This window comes from Drosophila sechellia, chromosome 3L, assembly GCF_004382195.2.
Source record: "Drosophila sechellia strain sech25 chromosome 3L, ASM438219v1, whole genome shotgun sequence".
NCBI lineage: Eukaryota > Metazoa > Arthropoda > Insecta > Diptera > Drosophilidae > Drosophila > Drosophila sechellia.
In genome coordinates this window covers 9,166,705-9,187,966 of record NC_045951.1, presented here as the reverse complement: position 1 = coordinate 9,187,966, position 21,262 = coordinate 9,166,705, and the positions used below count along the sequence as shown (strand labels likewise).

At 42.2% G+C, this 21,262-nt stretch overlaps 4 protein-coding genes across 9 annotated transcripts; 3 read left to right on the top strand and 1 right to left on the bottom strand.

The window, feature by feature from the left end:
* The first annotated feature begins 50 nt into the window (after window positions 1-50).
* On the top strand, window positions 51-3,698 carry LOC6605022. Of its 2 annotated transcripts, none has more exons than XM_032718375.1 (4): window positions 51-257; window positions 433-1,316; window positions 1,376-1,545; window positions 1,603-3,698. In XM_032718375.1, exons 2-4 carry the CDS (start codon window positions 873-875, stop codon window positions 2,555-2,557), a joined length of 1,569 nt encoding a protein of 522 aa, XP_032574266.1. In that variant the 5' UTR covers window positions 51-257; window positions 433-872; the 3' UTR covers window positions 2,558-3,698. The 2 variants fall into 2 exon arrangements, with proteins under 2 accessions (XP_032574266.1, XP_032574264.1); XM_032718373.1 differs by having other exon boundaries at window positions 51-347.
* An 860-nt stretch (window positions 3,699-4,558) lies between these two features.
* LOC6605021 lies at window positions 4,559-5,955 on the bottom strand. Its single transcript, XM_032718384.1, has 2 exons — window positions 5,819-5,955; window positions 4,559-5,462 (listed from the first exon to the last, which is right to left on the bottom strand). Exons 1-2 carry the CDS (start codon window positions 5,849-5,851, stop codon window positions 4,713-4,715), a joined length of 783 nt encoding a protein of 260 aa, XP_032574275.1. The 5' UTR covers window positions 5,852-5,955; the 3' UTR covers window positions 4,559-4,712.
* Window positions 5,956-8,232: 2,277 nt separating this feature from the next.
* Window positions 8,233-11,060, top strand: LOC6605020 (eukaryotic translation initiation factor 4E1). Of its 5 annotated transcripts, none has more exons than XM_032718378.1 (6): window positions 8,233-8,401; window positions 9,081-9,650; window positions 9,737-10,113; window positions 10,177-10,276; window positions 10,505-10,592; window positions 10,656-11,060. In XM_032718378.1, the coding sequence occupies exons 2-6, from the start codon at window positions 9,594-9,596 to the stop codon at window positions 10,817-10,819; spliced, it is 786 nt and encodes a 261-aa protein (XP_032574269.1). In that variant the 5' UTR covers window positions 8,233-8,401; window positions 9,081-9,593; the 3' UTR covers window positions 10,820-11,060. The 5 variants fall into 5 exon arrangements, with proteins under 5 accessions (XP_032574269.1, XP_032574274.1, XP_032574272.1 ...); XM_032718381.1 differs by having other exon boundaries at window positions 8,243-8,401; window positions 9,318-9,650; XM_032718382.1 differs by lacking the exon at window positions 8,233-8,401 and adding an exon at window positions 8,404-8,471 and having other exon boundaries at window positions 9,318-9,650.
* Window positions 11,061-11,478: 418 nt separating this feature from the next.
* Window positions 11,479-21,221, top strand: LOC6605019. The gene is made up of 6 exons (XM_002029826.2): window positions 11,479-12,189; window positions 17,117-17,348; window positions 17,480-17,624; window positions 17,779-17,899; window positions 18,893-19,569; window positions 19,628-21,221. The coding sequence occupies exons 1-6, from the start codon at window positions 12,101-12,103 to the stop codon at window positions 20,236-20,238; spliced, it is 1,875 nt and encodes a 624-aa protein (XP_002029862.2). The 5' UTR covers window positions 11,479-12,100; the 3' UTR covers window positions 20,239-21,221.
* The last annotated feature ends 41 nt before the right edge of the window (window positions 21,222-21,262 follow it).

Sequence of the window (21,262 nt, the reverse complement as noted above, 5' to 3'; positions counted from 1 at the left end):
GTCAAATGGCAACACTCTGAAATTGCGCAGCAACCCCATCTGGCCACACTGCCCCATTAGTTTTTTGTTTATGTTGGGTTGTCGGAAAAATCGGCTGTTTTCCGTGTGTCCGTCTGCCATGAAAAGCTGCTAAAAAGCTAAATATAAAAATCAGCGCAGCACACACGTTCCGCTGCCTGCATTGTTTGCCCATTCTAATGGGAAATTATGTGAGTGCGAGTCAGGAAAACGCATCGTGTGTGTATATATATACATAAGTATGTAACTGCGCCCGTTTGTTTGTGTGTGTTTTTGTGTGCATGGTGCAATGGAAAAGTGATTATTATAAATGAAAATCAGTGAAATGTGTAAGTGTGGCACCGCAAACGCTTTGAACTTTTCCATTTTCATGTTTTCACCTTGTCTTCTCTTCTTCACCCACCTCCCCCGCAGCCAACCAACTCCCACTTGTACGTGTGTAGGAAGGCAGAAGGGTGTTTTGCATTCGTGTGCGTGCCAGATAAAAAGACTTTGAATTTCTGGAGGATATTAGTGTCAACTGTGAGGGGTATAATACGCCGTAGGCCCTAATATGCAGGCAAGTCCATTAATTACGCCAAAGGTCACAGGTTAGGCACGCAGCCAGTATCCAAGGAGCAATAATAATGTTGTAAGAAGGCGACCTGTAAGCGAGAGCGAGAGAGCTGGTGTTTTGGTGTGAGTGCGTGGTAGAACAAAGAGGACGAAAAACACGGCTAACGAATTCGCCGCACGACACACTCGCCGCATGGCGAATTCAAACGTATCCCAGTGAACGAATGAAAAACAAAAGGATATCTTATTGAAACTGATTAAACTTAAGACTGCCGAATAGTTATATAAAATCCAAAACCATGTCTGCGGCCGAACTCGAGGCGGAGGCTTCAGCCCATGAGCAACAATCCCAGCAACAACAACAAAATCAATCACAAAGCGAGGAGATTAATACAAACACTGCCATCATTGCAAATGCAACCACAACAAATAGCTACAACAATAATTTGGATACGGAAACCCAGCTGCAGATGCACCAGGATCCGCAGCAGCAGGAACTCGAGGGCAACAGCAACAATGGCATCACAGGACTCGGCCTCAGTCTGATGAACTCCTCACCGCCGCCGCACAGCTACCGACATTCGCGGGCCTATCGCCACTTCAAGAATCCGCCGCAGCCCCACATGTGCATCCGCACCACCACGGAGGCGGGCGAGGAGCTCTTCATCAATGTCCTCAGCTGGACGCGCATTGTGATACCGCAGGAGCCCAGCGATCCTATTCCTCTATACGGAGGCATGCGGGTAAGATTCATGGGTGTTTCCTTTATTGGTAATTTATGTTAATGTCCTTATTTTTTAAGGTACCGCCTGGCAGCCCACGCAGTCCTCCCATTGTCTTTGCCGTAATGGCCAATCCGGAGGTGCTCAAGGACTCCGGACGTCACAGCAAAGATCCTGAGGAGCGACGAGCTATGGTGGAACTGATGTGCGACTTTGTGGAGGCTATGAATCCAGGCGTGAAATTAGTCAGGTATATATTACCGCCAGATTAAAAACAGGAATAAAAATATATGTCATATATATCCAGAAACGCCGTAATACTCAAGGATCGCGATATCTCCGGCGAGCTGAAGGATGTCTGGAATGCCGTTCAGGCGCAGCGTGATCGCGAGAGGGAGGAGCAAATGATGCAGCAGCGCCAGCAGCAGCACTACCAGAACATCACCACGCAACAGATGTTTCCCAAATCGCCGGACGCATCGCGGGCAGCTAGTGCTGGTGCTGCAGTAAACGAGGTCAGCTCGCCGCCGGCTCACTTGTCTGAGCCGCTGCTAGTAGAGCAGGGAAATGGCAATGGCAATGGCATCACCCTGGCCGTGTTTGCCCAGCAGCTGGACAACAAAGTGGCCAGCGAGCAGGCTGAACAACAGGAGCAATCGCCAGTTTCGGAGGATGCTTGCGTGGATCAAACGGATGCAGGCAGCTCGCTCAATGGATCAACAATTGTGCTGGACAATCAGCCGGTGGCAGTGGAGAACGAACCAGAAGTAAAGGTTGCACCACCGGCAGCCACGAATGGTGCGTCCAGTCACGCAGCACCCACAGCAACAGCCACAGCCACATCATCTCCCAGTCCAACTCCGGCTCCCGTTGTCACAGCAACTCCTCCACCTGCTGCTCCCGCAAAGAAGGAGAAACTGGGCGGCTTCCTGCCCAACGGCTGCATCTTCCCGCGCTTCAAGAACAACAAGCACAAGGACAAGGACAGCAGTCACAAGGAGGGCAAGAGCAAAGAGAAGACCCTGCTGAATGCGCTGAAAAAGAGCAAAGAGAAGAAGGTGGCGCCCAGTGAACAGCCGACAGAAAAAGCCGCCGCCTCGGACAACGGAACCACGCAGTACGAGAAGAACTGCATCAACAATCTGGAGTGCGAGGTGCAGAAGCTGGACTTGAACAGCGGCAGCAACGGCGACAATAGCATGTTCATCAAGCTGAAAGTTTCGCCGGCCAATGCCACAGCAGCGGCAGCGGCGGCCAAGTAGAGATAATCCTGAATTTGCACACACAAACAAAATCTCGTAGGTAAGTGGGAAGTTAGGACGATAGACAGTTAGAGGAGGCGGCACTCTCCAGTGAACAGTGTCACTGGGTCAGCACTTAGGGCTTAGAGTCGTGGATAGAGTCGTGTAGCATATACAAGATTTATATATACAGATATATATACAAACATTCACACACCCGTTTACACCGTTGGTCAATTTTTTGGATAGCCACTCAGAACCAGGACTAGATGAACTAACAGTTGTGCCATGCTCCAGCTCATAGACATTTATAGACGACAGCGCTTCTCCCAGAATCTTCCCTGGCATTTAACTGACAGAATGATAAACGTATTTACATAGTTCAATATATGTATGATTCGCATACAGTTTGCCTTATATACAACAAGCCCAAGAGAGCGACAAGAACCTAGCAAGAACCAGTTGATAAACACGAGAATAAATGTATTTAAAAACGTAATCGTCGAATGAAACTCATGCGCCAAATAAAACATCCCAGCACTTAGCCACATCCCAGACTAACTACTAGCTCCATTCCCAAATTGTCACATCATCTCATCGTGAACCATACACCCACCAGACATTTGCCCATCGATCCATCCATCAATCCATCCATCCATATCCATATCCATATCCGTGCAAAAGTATTAAGAAACTTCGCAGATCCAAGAACCCTAACCCTGGATCGATTGATCTCCACGCTTTGAAGTTGAGGGGCAGTGAAAACAGCGGAGGGAGTTTTAAAGCCGGCTCTATAGTGCCACGACTAACTTATGTACCTTAGTATACCCGAATGCGAAAACAGTATACAGATCCGCAATGTCGCTATTATGATTTATATTTTAAAGTTTAACTTTTAGTTCCTCCTATTGGGTACCGAAAGGGGAAACTACATTTCCTTCTATTTATTTTCCGTGCGTGCTTGTTGTGTTGTAATTGATACTACTGTTGGAATGTTTAACTTTTACTGCGTTTATTGTTTGTGATAACCCAATTCGGATTCCAATCCCAATCCCTCAACTTCAAACGAAACCATTCACGAATCATATATTATAGAGAGTATAAACCACTAGAAATCGAATAAATATTCGAGAAACACCACTGAAAAATGGTAAAACAAAAAGTTTCAACTGCAATATCGGACTGAACAAAGCTGCCATATGAAAAGTATATACATGTAATGACTTTGTATATAAAGTTAGCTACAGATTTCCATAAAAGAGAAAAACGAAATTTCAAGTGTGATTCCATCGAAAATCTAATTTTGTTTCCACATCGAAGAATTTAAGAAGAACTCAAAACACATACATTACGTATACCGAATAAAATATAATTTTGTTTGCTAGGAAAAACCGCATGTAAGCGCAGGGATCCTAACAAAAAGAACTTTTCTTTTTGTTTTTAGTTCATTATTTTTTTTAGGTGCCATACAGGAAGCGTGTATGAGAATTAATCAAAATTGATTTCATCCAATTGGTATTAAGATTGAGCCCAGAGTTTCCTTAATTGTGAGTTGAAACGAGTACCGAAAACCCTAAAGTATATATACTAGTTTTTAACTGGTTGTAAATGAGAAATGCTCGTGTAAAATTAGTATTAAATTATAGCACGAACCCAACAACACAAACAGCAACAAACATAACACTAGAATTACAAATTAAATTAGTTTAAGACCCAAGTCTTCTAAACGAAGAGCAAAAAGCAATAATTTTACTTGAAAAGAGAGAGACACGACAAGAAAATTATAATGATAAAAATGCGTGTGGCTAGTAACAGCAATAGTGGGAAATCTGGAAAACTCACGAACTCAGAGAGATGCAATACTGTTTCCTTGGAAATATCTAGAGTTTTCCGGGCCAGCCTGGAAAAGCGTCTACAACAAACAACAAGCACACACTAGCGGATGAAAAGCCAACAACACAGAAAAACACACATTTTTATATGTATATGTATGTAATAATAAAAGATCGTATTTGACAAAAGTGTATTTGAAGTTGCGATTTATTTTGCGAAGGATTTCAATAAATATGTGAAAATGTCTTAGCTACTTTCTACAGAACGACCTATACAAGGCGATCCATGGATGCGATGCGATGGAGCCACCAAATCCATAAGGATCTAGATCAAGATCTGAATCTTACTCATCCTTGTTGTTGATGGCGCGCAGGCGTTCCAGCTCGGCACGCTCCTCCTTGTTGCGCAACAAGGGGACATTGTAGTCGAAGGCATAGAAGAAGCCCTTGGGCTCGCCGGTCTCCTCGGGTCCGGGCACATATGGCGGCTCCTCGTGCACGTAGGGCTGGTACTCGGGCTCAGTGGGCTGATAGCGACCCTCCTGCTGGTACTCGGCGGCATAGGGATCGGGGTTGTGGCCAGCGGCGGCGGCCAGCTCACCCCACAGCTTGAAGTGCTCCTCCTCGGCCTTGAGGACAGCGGGAGTCTTAGTGGCCGGCAGTTTAAGGTGTGCCGGACGATTGTCCTCCACATGGAAACCGGTCTTATCCGCATAGTAGTTGGCCACAAAGTCACGGCCATGTGGTTGGACATACTTGTACGATCCGGTCACCTTGCCCGTCTCATCGCGCTTCTCGTTCTTGCCCTGGTTCCAGTCCCTGTAGCCATAGGCGAACTGACCCAAACCATCCTGACCATGGTACTGATGGGCATCGTAGTGCTCCTCCACATACTCCTCGGGATGCTCGATCACGCGGCCCATGTAGACGAACTCTCCCTTCTCGTTGCGCGCCTCGGGCAGGGGATTCTCACCGGTTTTCGGGGCATACTCGATGTCGCCAATGCCACGCAGTTGGGCGCTGTTCAGGAACTGCTGCGCCTCCTCGGGAGTTATGTTGATCTTGAAGATGTTCTCGCCGCTGGCTAGGGTGGCCTGAAATGAATTAAGCGTAAAAACAATTAACAAAATATTAAGCCATGAAAGCGAGGCTTGGGTGGTTAGCAGACTTTATGGCCAATTTAACACGCTACACAATTCTCGAGAGATCACAAAAAGAAGGGGCATGATGTCATATCATCATCATCATCACTGATTAAAGTCTCATCTCACATGTAACGCGATGTTTGCTCAATTTTTGCACATTGTATAACTTTCGTATTTGCACTTTGCGATCCGCACTCATTTGACATTTATAGAGTCGGCACAACCCGGACTTTAATTGAATGGATCGGATGTATTCAGAGATGCTCGTAAATATCAGCTTAATTATGCAAATTATCTGCATTTACCAGCAACAGGGCAGCCAAGATGAAGCACTTCATAGTGGATTCGGTTCGAAATATGAGTTATATGTGTGTATATCCAGGTATCACAACGTATTCGCTATTCTCCAGTTGGCGGGCTACTAATAACTGAGTAACCAAAAGGCACTGCTTATATACTAACTTTTAGATCGAGGTATTGTTGTTTTTTTGCGTTTTGCATAAATCTGAATGAAGATGTGCTGGCTGGCCGACTGTTTCACTGACCAGCAGCAGTCTGAGCTTCACCTGTCCGGTTTCTTACTCAGCTTTAGAATCTCGAATCGCAAAGCCAGTGGCGGCAATTTGAAGTTCATTATCGGCGTCGCTCAAATTCGCACTTCTCACACTCGACTACGGATATATGCATATTCGGAGTGATGCGGAGACAACTATGGAAACATTATTAATTGTATGTATGCCGCTTGGTCAATTAGTTATCTAATAGCTTTTTGGTCTACCCATCGATTGTTGCCTGCCACAGAACCCTTTTCGAAACGATTCAAGTGGCATTTTCAGCGCTCGTTGGCTGTCAGTTTCGAGTATCTTTAAGATATTTTTTTTTTTTTTTTGACAAACTGGGTGTCTGAAATCTGGTTTCTACCATCTTATCTTGATGGTATAACCAGCATGTGGATCACCAAATTTTCTTCATCATTTCTTTAAGAATTCTACACTTTATTTGTTGCATAATTTATGGAAATAGTATGAAAAAGTACCATTTCTTATACAGGTTCTGTATAAGTTACAAGGTACCCATTAGTCGAAACCTTATTTATCGAACTTTATAACCTAACCAATTGACTATGATTTATTTACAATTAAGCATCTTTGAGCGCCTCAATTACTTTTTACTTCCAATTAATGCAAAGTATACTGCTTAAGGTTTAACTTTGACTCCGGGTTTCCTGTAGTTCGACGGAAGTTTTTTGTTTAGACATGCGCCAAGCACTTGAAGTCCGCGATTGACTGCTGCATAATTAGATGCGATGCGAGTAAAATGGAGGATGCGATGGGTAATCACATCAGCACTTGGATAGGCGATCAAGTGTCAGTTCAATAAGACCGGCTCACGTGTAATTAGAGACCACGGATCTTGAGTTTCGGGAAGGGATCTTGGGTTTTCGGCTCATCGATCTATCGATCGTGCCGAGCTCTTGAAAGCCGCTTATTAGGCATTTACAAGGGCAACTGCGCAGTTGATCGGTTACGAAATGACTTAACTATTTAAATAATAAACACGCTTCACGTTTCTCAGGCTGGGTTTGTAAACATCTTCAATTTTCGGATTGCGTCTCAACTGCAACAGTCTATTTTGAAAGTTAAGCGTATCCAAAACGCCACATCATCAGCGGTAATATTATCCATCCCTCATAAATATTTCAATGTTGTTTTGGGATCTTTTTGGCTATTTTTAAAGCAGACAAAGGCGAGCCAATAGTCTGTGGAAAGAATTTTGGTTGGTTTCAAATACTAAGCAGCTTTGGTAACAACTAAGGTTCTGGGTTATTCGTGATTCACCAACAGGTTAGGCTTAGTTATGTGGCAAAATTTAACCAATGATGTCCAAGTTCTAACTAAAGTAATTTCCTTTCCTTGCTACTTTATTCATTTATTTTTGGTTATTCTCGAAAGTATCTGGAATTCTCAAGAAAAAGTACACAATATAGAGTCGCATAATATGGAAAACTCATTGATTCATTTTTATGTTTGTTATTTTGTTATTGAATTCCAATTGATGATGCCAGTGTCTAAATAAAAACGAAGACCTAATTTCCAACCAAAAATCAGGTTTTCTGGGCTTGTCCGTCTTTTTTGACAATTATTTATAATATATTGTTATTTTTTGCTGGCTTTAAAACATTAAATAATTGCGTATGATAAATGACGATGACGTTGTTGTTGATGGCGATCGTGCTGTGGGAATCAGATGAAATGTCAATTAAGTTTGCATTTATATCTTTGATTAAAGCTCTTAAATTTGCTTTGCCATTTTATGCGGAAGTTAAGCTCGGTTAGTTCTTGAAAAAGTTCCCATGGGAGCAAGTTATTTGTTTTCTAACAATAAGAAGCATTTATTTAAAATGGCTTTTGATGGCCTCAAAGATTCCTTATAGGCGTAATTTACAGGATATAAACTTGTTTAATATCGTTTCATTTCAACCTGGATGACATCAAATGAATTTTGATTTAAATAAAACTATTATAATAGATAGTATGCAATTTGGCTCCCATAAAAATTTAAGAATTACAGTATTATATTGGTGAAATGGTAAATTCTTTAAAACTTTAAGAACGTAACTGTTGCTTGGGTTTTATAGCAATCAGTCAGTGTCAGGCATTTCCAGAGTTTCCCTGTTCAACAATCGATAGCTGCTTTCGGTCGCTCGTCACTAAGTTTCCTTTAGGCAACGGTCACACTGTCTGGCCACCAAAATCCCAAACTTAATTAAAGAATTAAATAATTCTAATAATAGTTAAGCCCAGTTACCTACGCAGTTCGAGTGCGTAACCGATATCTAGTATATATTTCGATACATCGAAATCATGGTAGTGTTGGAGACGGAGAAGGTAAGGCGAGAAAAGGCGAGCCGCATGGTTTCGATTTCGGCTGAGCCGTGGCAGGAACAACAAAAACAGGGTTGTTGCACAAGAGGGGAGGCGATAGTCGAGCGGAAAAGTGTGCAGTTGGCGTGGCTACATCATCATTGTGTTCACCGATTATTTTTCGCACAATTGCTTAATATTAATTGTACTTGCACGCTGTTGTCTACGTCATAGCTATCGCTCTTTCTGTCTGTCTTTAACAAGCTATCTCTCTTTCGCGGTCACTCGCTCTCTTTTTCTCCTTTCGCATTTGCATACGCATACCACACGTTTTCAGTGTTCTCTCTCTCTCTCTCTCTTGTCAAGACATCGCGCGCGTGTGTGTGTGGGTTTCTTCTTTGTACATAAATAGGAGAGTGGAGAGACAAATATGGAAAGAACGAAAAAAGAGTGAATTACTGCAATTAACCAGTCGCGAACAACAGTTAAATCATATTCTTGTCGGCCATTGCAGTAAATAAACCGTTGGCTTTCACTCCCTCTTCACTTTCCACCTCCTTTCTTTGACGTTAATTTTTTTCAGTTAATCGCGCCGCTGCTTTGAACTCGCACACGCAGTCTCGAATTTTAGCCGCAACATAAAATAAAATCATACAATTCTTTTAACTCAAATATAAAACAACAATTCCAATTCTTTCAACAGGCAATCTGTGTTTTTATGTCAGATACGTGCGCGTGTGTGTGTGTGCTGTAATTCCATCGCCACTTTCGATTCCGAGTTCGTTAGGAACAGCATTGTTCAACTTTTCTAAAGTAGCCTAGCCCGATTTCAAGTGAAACAGGATACTCCAACGCCATATACTCAATAATTAGTTACAACACCCACTCAACCATACAGCAACAACAAGTTTAACGAGTTTTTTGTATTATCATTACTTAGTTTTTTGGTTAATAATACACAAGTGAACAGCGAACTGCAGGGGAGCGAGATATCACGAAACAATCCAAAATCCACACACACTCAAACGAAATCAAAAGCTTTGCTCTCTCGCACACACACGCACCAACCACCTCACCACCTCGACTATTACAAACACCGCGACAGAGAGAGAGCGGCAACTGAATCACGGCGAATCGAAACCGATCCGAACCCACTCCGGAGCCGAAAAAGAACTGATCCTACCATCAAACGCATCCAATAAACACGGCCGCCAACATGCAGAGCGACTTTCACAGAATGAAGAACTTTGCCAATCCCAAGTCAATGTTCAAAGTAATACTCTCAGTGCGCCTGTCGCTAAGCCAAGCTAATCTAATCTTCTGAATTCTCTTCCCTTCCATTGCCATCTTCTCCCGCAGACCAGCGCCCCCAGCACCGAGCAGGGTCGTCCGGAACCACCAACTTCGGCTGCAGCGCCCGCCAAGGCCGAGGCTAAGGATGTCAAGCCCAAGGAGGACCCACAGGAGACTGGTGAACCAGCAGGCAACACGGCAAGCACCACTGCTCCTGCCGGCGACGATGCTGTGCGCACCGAGCATCTGTACAAACACCCGCTCATGAATGTCTGGACGCTGTGGTACCTTGAAAACGATCGGTCCAAGTCCTGGGAGGACATGCAAAACGAGATCACAAGCTTCGATACCGTTGAGGACTTCTGGAGCCTATACAACCACATCAAGCCCCCATCAGAGATCAAGCTGGGCAGTGACTACTCGCTATTCAAGAAGAACATTCGGTGGGTTTGCTGTTTATTGCCATTCTGCCACGATTACCTTACTAACTAATATCTCATTTGCAGTCCCATGTGGGAGGATGCAGCCAACAAACAGGGCGGTCGTTGGGTCATTACCCTTAACAAAAGCTCCAAGAGCGATCTGGATAACCTATGGCTCGATGTGGTAAGTGCACAGACAAACGAGTGATGAGACATTGGTCTATTTATAGTAAATGTACATTCTTGAAATGCATAAATATAGAAATAGGTGTATGATTTTGCAGTATAAATTACTACTTATAGAAAATATCAGCTAAAAATACGCTAGTACTAGCTTTTGTCATTTGGAATTTGTCTTAGGAACATTAAATATTTTTCGCATATGAGTAACTACAACTGCTTTCCCTTCCAGCTGCTCTGCCTGATTGGCGAGGCCTTCGATCACTCCGATCAGATCTGCGGCGCTGTTATAAACATTCGCGGCAAGAGCAACAAGATATGTAAGTTTTCACACACACCCAACTTCAGCGGAATTCCTTTGTTTAACGATTAATGCTTTCCAGCCATCTGGACTGCCAACGGAAACAACGAGGAAGCTGCCCTTGAGATTGGTCACAAGCTGCGCGATGCCCTGCGTCTGGGACGCAACAACTCGCTGCAGTATCAGTTGCACAAGGACACCATGGTCAAGCAGAGCTCCAACGTGAAATCGATCTACACTTTGTAAGCGGCTTCACTCGGTCCGATCCCTCACACATTAGTTACTTTGTCTTTCATTTATTTATCGTTATAAACAACAGTAGCGATTAATCGTGACTTTTGTCCAAGACCCGCGTAACGAAACCGAAACAGAACCCCCTTGTTTATCAAAAATCGGCATAATATAAAATCTATCCGCTTTTTGTAGTCATTGTCAAAAATGGATTTAACGGAAAAATATCTTAATAAAAACCTACACTAAAACTGGAGACTGTGATCTTTGATTTTGGATATATTTTAACATAGAAATAAAGGTGCATGAATTACCTATATTAATTTTTGTTGGGATAATTACTAAAACGAGGATTAAACTCGTTAATGAATTAAGTATCCTTATATGGGCACCTATAGCAAAACTTCAAAATTTGGAATTGAATTTGTTGCTAAAAATACGTAAGCAATTTCTAGGGTGACCAAAAAAACATTTGTATCGATCTATCGATAGGTTTCCAAAATAAACATTAAAATAATTTGAACTTTTTACCTAAATTGTCAGTGTAAATACATTTGTTTTTAACAAATTAGTGAGTATTACCTTTAAATTAACCTGTTATTGAATTTTATATGCATAGTGAGAGCTTTTCCCTTGAGCCAAGAAGGGTCACACTGCATGTGCCATGTTTCAATTGTGTAGGCGCAGTCACACTGGTCGCGTCGCTCGTAGGAATCGTGTAAGGATATGTCTCAGTGTTTAGCTAAATAAAATACATAAAAAATATGTGCAACTCTTAAAAGCATAGCCATTTAGCGTAGAGTAGTGGAACGAACAGCTCGTACCGGGCCAGAAAAAACAAATTAACAAGCAAACGCACTAATGTTTGTCGCGCATAAGCGGAATAAAGATATAATAATAGACCAGCTACCAACACAAACAAACACACAGACGGCCAGAAGTTCGTTGGCGTTGAAAGGGAAAAATAACGAAATGAAAGGAGAATAACAGTGCAATAGATTCGGCTTACATTGTGCAAAAAATCGAAGTAGCCCCTGCCAACAGGGTCGCTAAAAATAAAGAAGGCGACAGCCTCTGTTTATCGTTGGGAATAAACAAATATATGGCCAGCGGAGGAGAATCATAACAAAGGCGCAAGACTAGCCAGCATTAAAGACAAAGGAGCTCTCTCCCCCTACGCCATCCCCTCCCATTTTGGGGTTGAACCCCCCGCCCCCTCGCGTTGCGGTGCAGCATCGCCCCGACTATGCGATACCCTGCAATCTAGTTTTTAGTGATATAGAAAGAGAGAGAGTTATGAACAAAATGCCTTGCGACAACGCCAAAACCTCTTCGGATATCGAGCATGTGGATTGGAATTCCGGCCAGCACTATGCGAATGTCAGGTGAGTTTTGAATGCCCTTGATATGGCCGAAAAAAAGGAACCCTATAAGTTATTCAAGTACACCACAGAACAGAAACAAAAAATATAAAATAAAGAAAGAAAAACGAGAAATAAAATAAAATCAAGTGCAAGCACGCAATTGAAAAATCGTGGGATGGTTGACATTCTTCTTGGCATTGTCCATTGTTTATTTATAGCCAGGAAACGGACATGATTTAAATGTTTGATTGTCCGTCGCTTGGGAAATCGCAATAATTAAGTTCTCAACGCAGGCTGTAAGTGCTAAAAATCAAAGTGTGTTCTTTGCGCACAATATACAAATCCAGCTGTCCATACTAAGATCAGAAATAATATAAAGAACGAACGCAATGGTAATTGAAAACGAAAATAACCCAGTTTTAAGCAGCAAATGATTCATTCTACGCTCAAAATGTTACATATGTGCCGCCACCGCCAACCGTTGAGATCTCAATCGCCGTAATCCCCATCTAACGCCTTTTAATGACACTCATTAGGCAACAGTTAACAACATTGACTTGTACTTACTTACCATACTAGTTCCATGCCGATCGGCAACTTCGATTGAAATGCAAATATGGGCACTACGATGCTGGGAAGGTGACAAGATCTTGACGCGAGGCGCCAGCTGTTATCTGTTTAAACAATTATGGGTTTGTAAATTACCCGCGATTTATTTATATTGCAATCTGACGTGACAGCGGGGCATTGACCATGCCCATACTCTTACGACTTTTAATGAAGCTAATGAGGTCTAAAATGAAGATAAATCATAAATCAAATTATATCTTTTGTTAAGAAAATTCAGGCATTCAGTAGTTCTCTAATTTTCTCAGTTCTAATTATTTGGTATCAGCATTTGTGGCTACCAACTTTATTTTGCCTCATAAACTTTACGAAAAGATATTGTATCTTTATTAGAAGACACTCATTCTAGTTATTCATCATAATTTTCCGTGGAAAGCTCGTAAATAAGCATATTTACTCAAATGTATTTGAATGTTGAGAAATGTAAGCGGCTCTTGCGTGGCTATAATTTATATAGGTATGCTCGTATTTTGTGAAATACAGACCGTTCAACACCCTCGATGTCAGTCTGATGAGCCTTATCATCCGGCCATCGCAAATCTAATCTGTCGCCGGAGTGAGTAAATGTGTCTCACTCTGCTGTTATTTCAGGTGTCGTTGTTAAATAAACATTGGCTATTGTGTCGGCTTGGGCAATTACGATCAAATATTTGCCGAGCATCGTGAAAATGTAAAAATGGAGCGTAGCGAAAAACAAACCATAAGAAGCGGCTTTTCTCCAGATCGCAGTTCGCATGGGTTTTCCCAAACAAAGGCAAAGTGTATTCACCCACAAACATACAAACATTGCATATGTATGCAAATGTATATTTGGTACAGTGGGGTGTATAACTTTTGCATTAATTGCCTCGAACTTAAACCAGTTGGGTTTTGAACTTAAAAATAAGTTTTACACGCAGAGAGCGCACAAAAAAAATAATGCGCAAATTATCAAAAAGCATTCGAACAAAGCAGCGAAACCGTTGAATTGGACCCCGCCTGACTCCAATTTCTCCCGCTTCCCCCCTCGCATCCATCCCTTGGAAATCGCACCGAATCATCCGGTTCCTTGCGCCATGCGAAGATTACTTGTTTCATCTGGTCCGGCGGAGCTGGCGAGGGCGTGGCCCGTTCCGTTCGGGCGTGGAATTAAATAAAATGCGCTAATTTAGTCGTAATTACAAGTGGGCACGGGTGGTAATAAAGTGCTCAAAAGACCCAAATCTTACGCAAATAACACAAAATGCCCCCCAATGCGAATTTACTAAACGACCCTCGCATAATTAGGCGATTTTAGCGTAATATGGTATATAGACTTAGTTATCAGATCCAGCGAAATCAACAATTACATTCTTACTCATTTTCAGTAAGTGTTGTAATTCCTAATAATAATCTTGGCTTTCAGTTTGAAAACAGTTTCGTTTTCATATTACATACATTTGATAAACAAATTTCCCCTCCTTTATCAGCTAATTATAAACAACATTTATAACTATAGTTGAGTCTTTTATTTCTCAGAAAAAAAGACGGCGATAAGAAACGAATATAAGTTCAAATTAGATTAACGAACGTAAATATTTGGTTACCGAAAAGTACACGATTCCGGGGAATTCACAAATTTCCATCGGAAGCACTTTCTCAGCGGCAGCAGCAAAAAGTGCCGTTAAACAAGCAAAAAGCGCGATGATGAGCAGCAGCGAGTGCTTAACTGCAGCTTGCACTTGAAACCCAAAACCGAAAAGAGCGAAAAGGTTTTTATTTTTAGTTTTGCTGAAATAAAGCACCTGCCCGTCGTTCTCTCATTCACCTGGTAATGCGATAGCGATTCCAATGTGTGTGTTATATACATGTATATACCCTTTTGATATCGCCTAATCAAATTGTGGAGGGCAAAAGCAAACAGAATGAATATATGCCGATCAATAATAGTGTGAGAAATCTTAACGAGAGCTAGCTGCTCTTTTGGTTTTGTGATCGACAGGAATTTGCATGTTCCTTATTTGTGCATTCAAAGTGACATTTCCCTTCTAATTGAGTTCAAAATTTGTTATTTTCAATGTGGGACAGGCAATTTGAGTTCCCAAAAAGGGCCCATAAACGCCAAGTCATGAGGCTGTTTCGGTTGAGTGCTTCCATGTTGCAAGAGGTGTGGAAATGGCCAGCCGGCGACTGTCTGCCGTCTAATAAAGTCGTAAAACTTGCGACTTACGCATGTCCTTAACTTGCCAGAGCAGCCAAGAAAGGATAATGGGCGGTCATCCTTTTTTGGATAGACAAACATGTGTACTTGCGGCCGTGTACTTTATGAACCGCTCTCTGCGGTGTAGCCCACAAACGTGCCCTGCGCTCCATCGATCCAAGGCCAGTCGTCGATTGGCCCCAAAAAAATAAGCGGGGCAAGAGCAAAGTGGACGTGTCCAGTCCATGTCCCTGACCATGTCGACAGCCACAACAAATGTGCTGGCAGAGCCTTCGACTGTCCGCTCATGTTCCGACCTGTCCTTTCCTGTCCTTCGCCTCAATCACGCACTGACTGGCTGAACTGAACTGAAAAAACTACAGATACAGACGGACGAACAGAGTACAAAGGTACTTGGAATAGTGCAGATTGGTTGGGAAAAGGGGGTTTTGGGAAGAGCCATCCCACACTGAGGCGAAATAAGTGGAAATTATTCATTGGTTGGTTGCTTTTTTTCCAACGAAAAATCTAATACATTCAAAAGTATTCAAATTATCAGGAAAAATACGTGTTTCATCTGCGCTTATAATTGCTTAACAGTAATTCGAATCATTTTTGGGAAATATTTTAGCAATAATTGCGGTTTCTGATAATCTATTTCATCATCCCAGGAACATACGAATTCCACTTCTGTGAAGCAATAAATAATATTCATAATATTCATATTCATATACATCCGGTTCAAAGTTGTTTCTCTTGATGTGCAAGAGATGTTTTAGTTCAGATATTTCCATTAAGATATAAAGATATCCCTAAACATCCTTATTTTCCTCCGTGCACCTCATGAGTTGGAAAGTAAAAGTTTTTCGCTCCATTCACTCAGCGTTAGTTAGATTAGATACTCCTCTCCTAACATACAGATACCTCGGCAACTACTCGCAGGTGCCGCCGAGTGGGCGTTTGGCAGCCATAATGATAGGGCGGCCCACGGAACTAATTGCCTTGGCCATAAACCAGCAACCCACCAGATTGCCGCAGTCCAAAGGGAACCACATCAGAACTTAATTGATATGTGTGAACGCAAATGCATGTGTACGTTTCGCGGGGAAAGCACAATGTTCCCACATTATATTTACTTAAATTACTTCTATCAATTTATTAAAACTGAAAAAATGCAGTAATAGAATAATTAAGCTATTTCAAAAATGAACTTTTGTTATCTTCAATTTATAAAAGCAATGTCTGTGCGTTAATTACCACGAAATTTAATAAAACTTAAGCAAAATAATATGCGCACCATGAGAACGTGAGATTTAATGAGCAGATTTACTGCTGTTGTGATTCATTGAATACACTCATTTTCCCATTCCATTCATGCTGAAAAAGTCAATGACTTCTTTTCAATTTCACTTGCAACAAACTGCATCGGTGCCTAAATCATCACTTATTTAAATTCACGCTTAATAATGAATGGAAAATGAGGGATGGCATCATGCGATATGATTTCATAAATGCGCACGGAAAGTTTTGCATCAAAATTTGTAAAAAAAAAAGAAGAAAAAATGTCGTTAAGATAAGTGCAATTCTGACACATTTATGCGATTAGCACACACTTAATGACTTACCTAATTCGATTATACTTTTAATTGATGTTTTGATTATAGCGAGAATAGTTAGAATGATTGCATTGCTCATAAGAGAACTTATAAATATTCATTGGCTGCGTTTGCCAGTTTAGTTACATTCGATTTTTATATGTTATAATCTAATATTTTAATTGCACGTCATTATCCGCTTCGATAGCAATTGATTAATGATTTAGAGCATGCATGACTACTTGCGCTGTTAAGTAAATACAACAAATTTGGATGAACCCATTGGATAACTTATACGATTTATTGCTTTTGTGACGATTCTAATGTTAATAATAAAAAAACTAGACTTTGAAGCAACAATTATATCAAAATGCTATACTTACAATACTATCTTATACTTCAGCTAAAGTGATATGACCTACATTTTGCCATTTTATGTGGCAGTTAGTTATAAATAAATATCTTTACCTATTGATCAATAATAACACAGACTAAAAAGCAAGACCCCTATGCTATGTTGCTCATTTCTTCGGTGAAAAGACTCTAATCCTGCTCTAATCTCTTCCAGATTCGGTTCGGGCAGCAGCCAGGCATCGCAGAACAGCGGCGACATCTGCCGCATCTGCCACTGTGAGAGTGATCCGCAGAATCCGCTGCTCACGCCGTGCTACTGCTCCGGCAGTCTGAAGTACGTGCACCAGGCGTGCTTGCAGCAGTGGCTCACCGCCTCCGAGACGAACTCCTGCGAGCTCTGCAAGTTCCCCTTCATCATGCACACCAAGATCAAACCCTTCAACGAGGTGGGTTCATCTCACATGACACATTTTCTTATTGAATGCCACCTAATTTATTTCACTTTGTCTTTGCATTGTTTGGCTTCGGAATCGATTGGATTGGATTGGATTGGACTGGGTTGGGTTGGCAATTGCAGTGGCGCAGCCTTGACATCTCCGGCATTGAAAGGCGGCGGCTGTGCTGCTCCGTGCTGTTCCACTGCGCCGCAGCCCTATGCGTCATCTGGTCCCTCTGTGTGCTCATCGAGCGGGCCGCCGACGATGTCCAGCGTGGCCTAATAGGTACACTTGATACTTGGGTTCGGTCGTCAGGTCGACTAACCGCTCGGCGAAATCCGTAATTGTATAATTACCTGACCTGCCCGAACTCGTGCTCTTAATGTGCCGACTGTTTATTCTTTACGGATTCTAATTACCTATTTTCTCGCCATTTCAGACTGGCCCTTCTGGACAAAGCTGGCCGTTGTCACCGTGGGCCTTACCGGCGGAATAGTCTTTATGTATATCCAGTGCAAGGCATATCTTCACCTCTGTCACCGCTGGAAGGCACGCAACAGGTCAAGATCATTAGTTGGTATTATGGATCATTTAGCTGATTAATCGGATTCGGATTCCGATTATTAACTACTGATATACCAGAAATAATATGTCAAGCTGGCAGGGTTAAATTAGTTAATTAGTTCCATATAACAAAGTCGAAGTATTTTGCTATAGCTAAAATTTAGATTTCAGTAGTAATTGTAAATGTAAATATACTTGGATTGGATTTCACTACTATTATATTCAAAGGAATCTTTCGCAATTTGCTACTTTATAATGTGAAAAAATGCATACAAATGGGGAGATGCCAATCTCGTTACGTTAAACAAAGAAATATTTAATTTCTATTCGGCGGAGACAATCATACAACCGTATTCTAATCGGAATTTTCTATTCAGCATCCCATTGTTTGAGGTCTTGTTAATAGAAGTCAGCAGAAGTAATTGTACTCGTATGCGTTTCCTATTATTAAGCCAGATTTGGATTTGCTTATTACACTGTTAAAGGCATTCTCATAAAAAATTAGGTGTAACCCTATTTAAATGAATGCTTTTCCAAGCCTTACACAATGACGAATTATCCATTCACAGTATGTGTAAATCAATATCGTCCAAAGCAATAGGCGAATATTGTGTAAACAATGCAATGAAATCGCTATAGTTTATTTGGGCAAAAGATTCGATTCAATTGTTTTAAATAACTTTGATATTATTTACTATCTTGGGTAAACAATGCTATCTGTTTGTATTATTTTACATAAACATTTTCCCTATTTTAATGCAAGAGGCGTGATTTTCCATTCGTTTGAGAGCTTTTCTGATTACACAAACTTCGGGTCAATACCAATGTTACTATGAACTCAATTATGCGAAACATTCTGCCTAACATGCTGTCTATGGTTCTTTAAATTAATTAGCATTAATTAAGAATACATCAACTGCAGGGGATTTGCTTTGGAAAATAATAGTAATATTTCACTTTGTGCTGATGATGTAACAATTGTCTTACAGAATTCTACTGATTCAGAATGCGCCGGAAAAGATACATCCAGTGGCACCGCCATCCCCAGTGGCCGCCCATCATCAGCACTTCAGTGAGCCACTGGCTCATGCCGGATCGACGAGCGGTGCAGTGGAAATCAATGACAGCGGTGCGGCCGGAGTATACTGTGCCCACGAGGCGAACTGTGCATCAATGGATAATGGTGGCGGCGGTGCAGAAATGGGTCTACATCAGCAAATGCAGCGCCTACTAAACGCATCGCCACATCATATGCTCCAAATGGCCGCAGAACTAGAGGTGCCGCACAGCAGTAGCAGTGCCTGCACGCAGACGGAGGACGGACATGGCCACCAGCGGCACCAGCAGATGCAGCAGAGCGGCCAGCAATTGGGCCAAGTGGCGGTGGCCGCCAACATCGAGTGCTCGCAGTCACAGCACAATTACGATCGCGACTGGGCCCTCGATGATGTAGTCTCGCAGATATCATCATTCCGGCCCTGCCCTCAGGGATCGGGCAGCATGACGCCCTTCCACGACTCCATACACAACGTGCTGGAGCACTCGGAGGGCTCTAGTCGCGGCTCTGCTACAGATCTGTGCGCCGGATCACGGCAGGATCTCAGTGCCAGTGGCATTTCCACGGATACAGGCCGCGAGCACGCTCTACAACTAAGCAGCTTCAGTGGTGAGTGGCTCTTATTATTATATAATTATACATTTCGCTAATCCATATTTGCTTGCAGGTAGTGGCGAGCACAAGGCACCCTCGATCAGTTCCGGAGTATCTCATGCGGTAGCCAACGGGCTAGGCGGATTTGTTTACAAGCCGCACCAGACCAAGCGCTACTCCAACTCGTCCATCTTTCTCGAGAACCGCGATGTGCTGAGCGATCAGACCAGCGTGGGTCTCGATACTGCCGTACATCCTTACGATTACAGCACGCCGCCAAAGATCGACTACCGTCACTCTGGGATAATGGGCGTGGATTTGCCCATTGGTTGCTGCACCACTGATTGTTTAGGTGGTCAGCAGACGAAGGAGGAACTTCGTCGCTACTCGGATCCCAAGCTGAAGCCCGGCGAAGCGGATACCGTGCTGGATATCGACCTGCCCACATCGCCACTATCACCACCTGCCGCCTATGCCAGCAGCCAGCAGAAGCAGCGGAATTCTCGTCAGCATCCACATCCGCTTGTGATCTCCTCATCCTTTGACCGCGGAGTGAATGGGGTCAGCAGCAGCAAGAGCAGCAGGGGCTACGGTCCCTCGGACGCCCAGGTGGATCGATCGCGTCTCAGTTTCAAGTCGTTGCCAAATCTCAGCAGCAGCTGCGAAAGCCTACTCCAGAAGTGAATGGAGTATCCTGCCCAACTGATCTGATGTGATCCACTATGATCTGCGCGCTCTCTCTCCCCCCAATAAGCTCTGCTCTCAAGTATTCACCGCTGGTCGACGGAGACCCCGAGATCCACATAGAAAGTAAAATCGAAATACTATTTTTTATACCGCACACCAAGGGGCTTCAAAAGCCAAATCGTGGCCAGCGGCCCAACAATCCCTATGTTGTCCTCTTTATATAGCAAAGCCCATAAACATTTTGAGACTGCAATGATTAACACAAAACACAAAAAAAAAAAAAAACAAAAGATAACTTAAAAGGAAAGAATATTGTAACATTTAGAACCAGGCAGTTTGAGTATATTGATTTTGTGGCTAAATCGATGTATAATTTACCATCTATTCGTGTACTGCTATTATTATCCAGCCTCTCTGATCCCATACCATATACATATGTATGTCCACTAAGTTGTCCATGCCAAAAAGCCCAGAAACCAACCAGAGACAGTAATTATTTAGTCCATGTGTAGGATGTGTTTTGTTTCTTAACTTCTAAGTCAAATGAAATTTTAAAAAATTGATCTGTGATTAAGCGTCATTGAATATACATACATAACGTGCATAAATGCAAGCAAAAACATATTGACAGCAGCCGCAGCAGTAGGAAATGCAGAAAAATATATAAAAATACATTTTTACTTAACATCAACTAAGATAAAACCAACAACAGCAACATGACAACCACTAAAAGCTTTTTCGCGGTTAACAGCGAAAGCTCCACGGAGCCGAGAAAACTGAGATATATCCGTATCTCAAAACCCAGCTGAGAAATATGAATGAAAGCCGTTTTAGATATAGATATAGAATTAACAGTAAATACTTATGATCGCTACTAGTTACGAGCATAAAACAACCAATATGAAATCAGAACGGGCAACTAAATTTTTTATTATGTATTAAATATTTAAATAAATATGTGCAAACAATTGATTAAATTATTTAAAAGTGGTTCTTAACTTGGATTTTCTTTCAGTGTTTG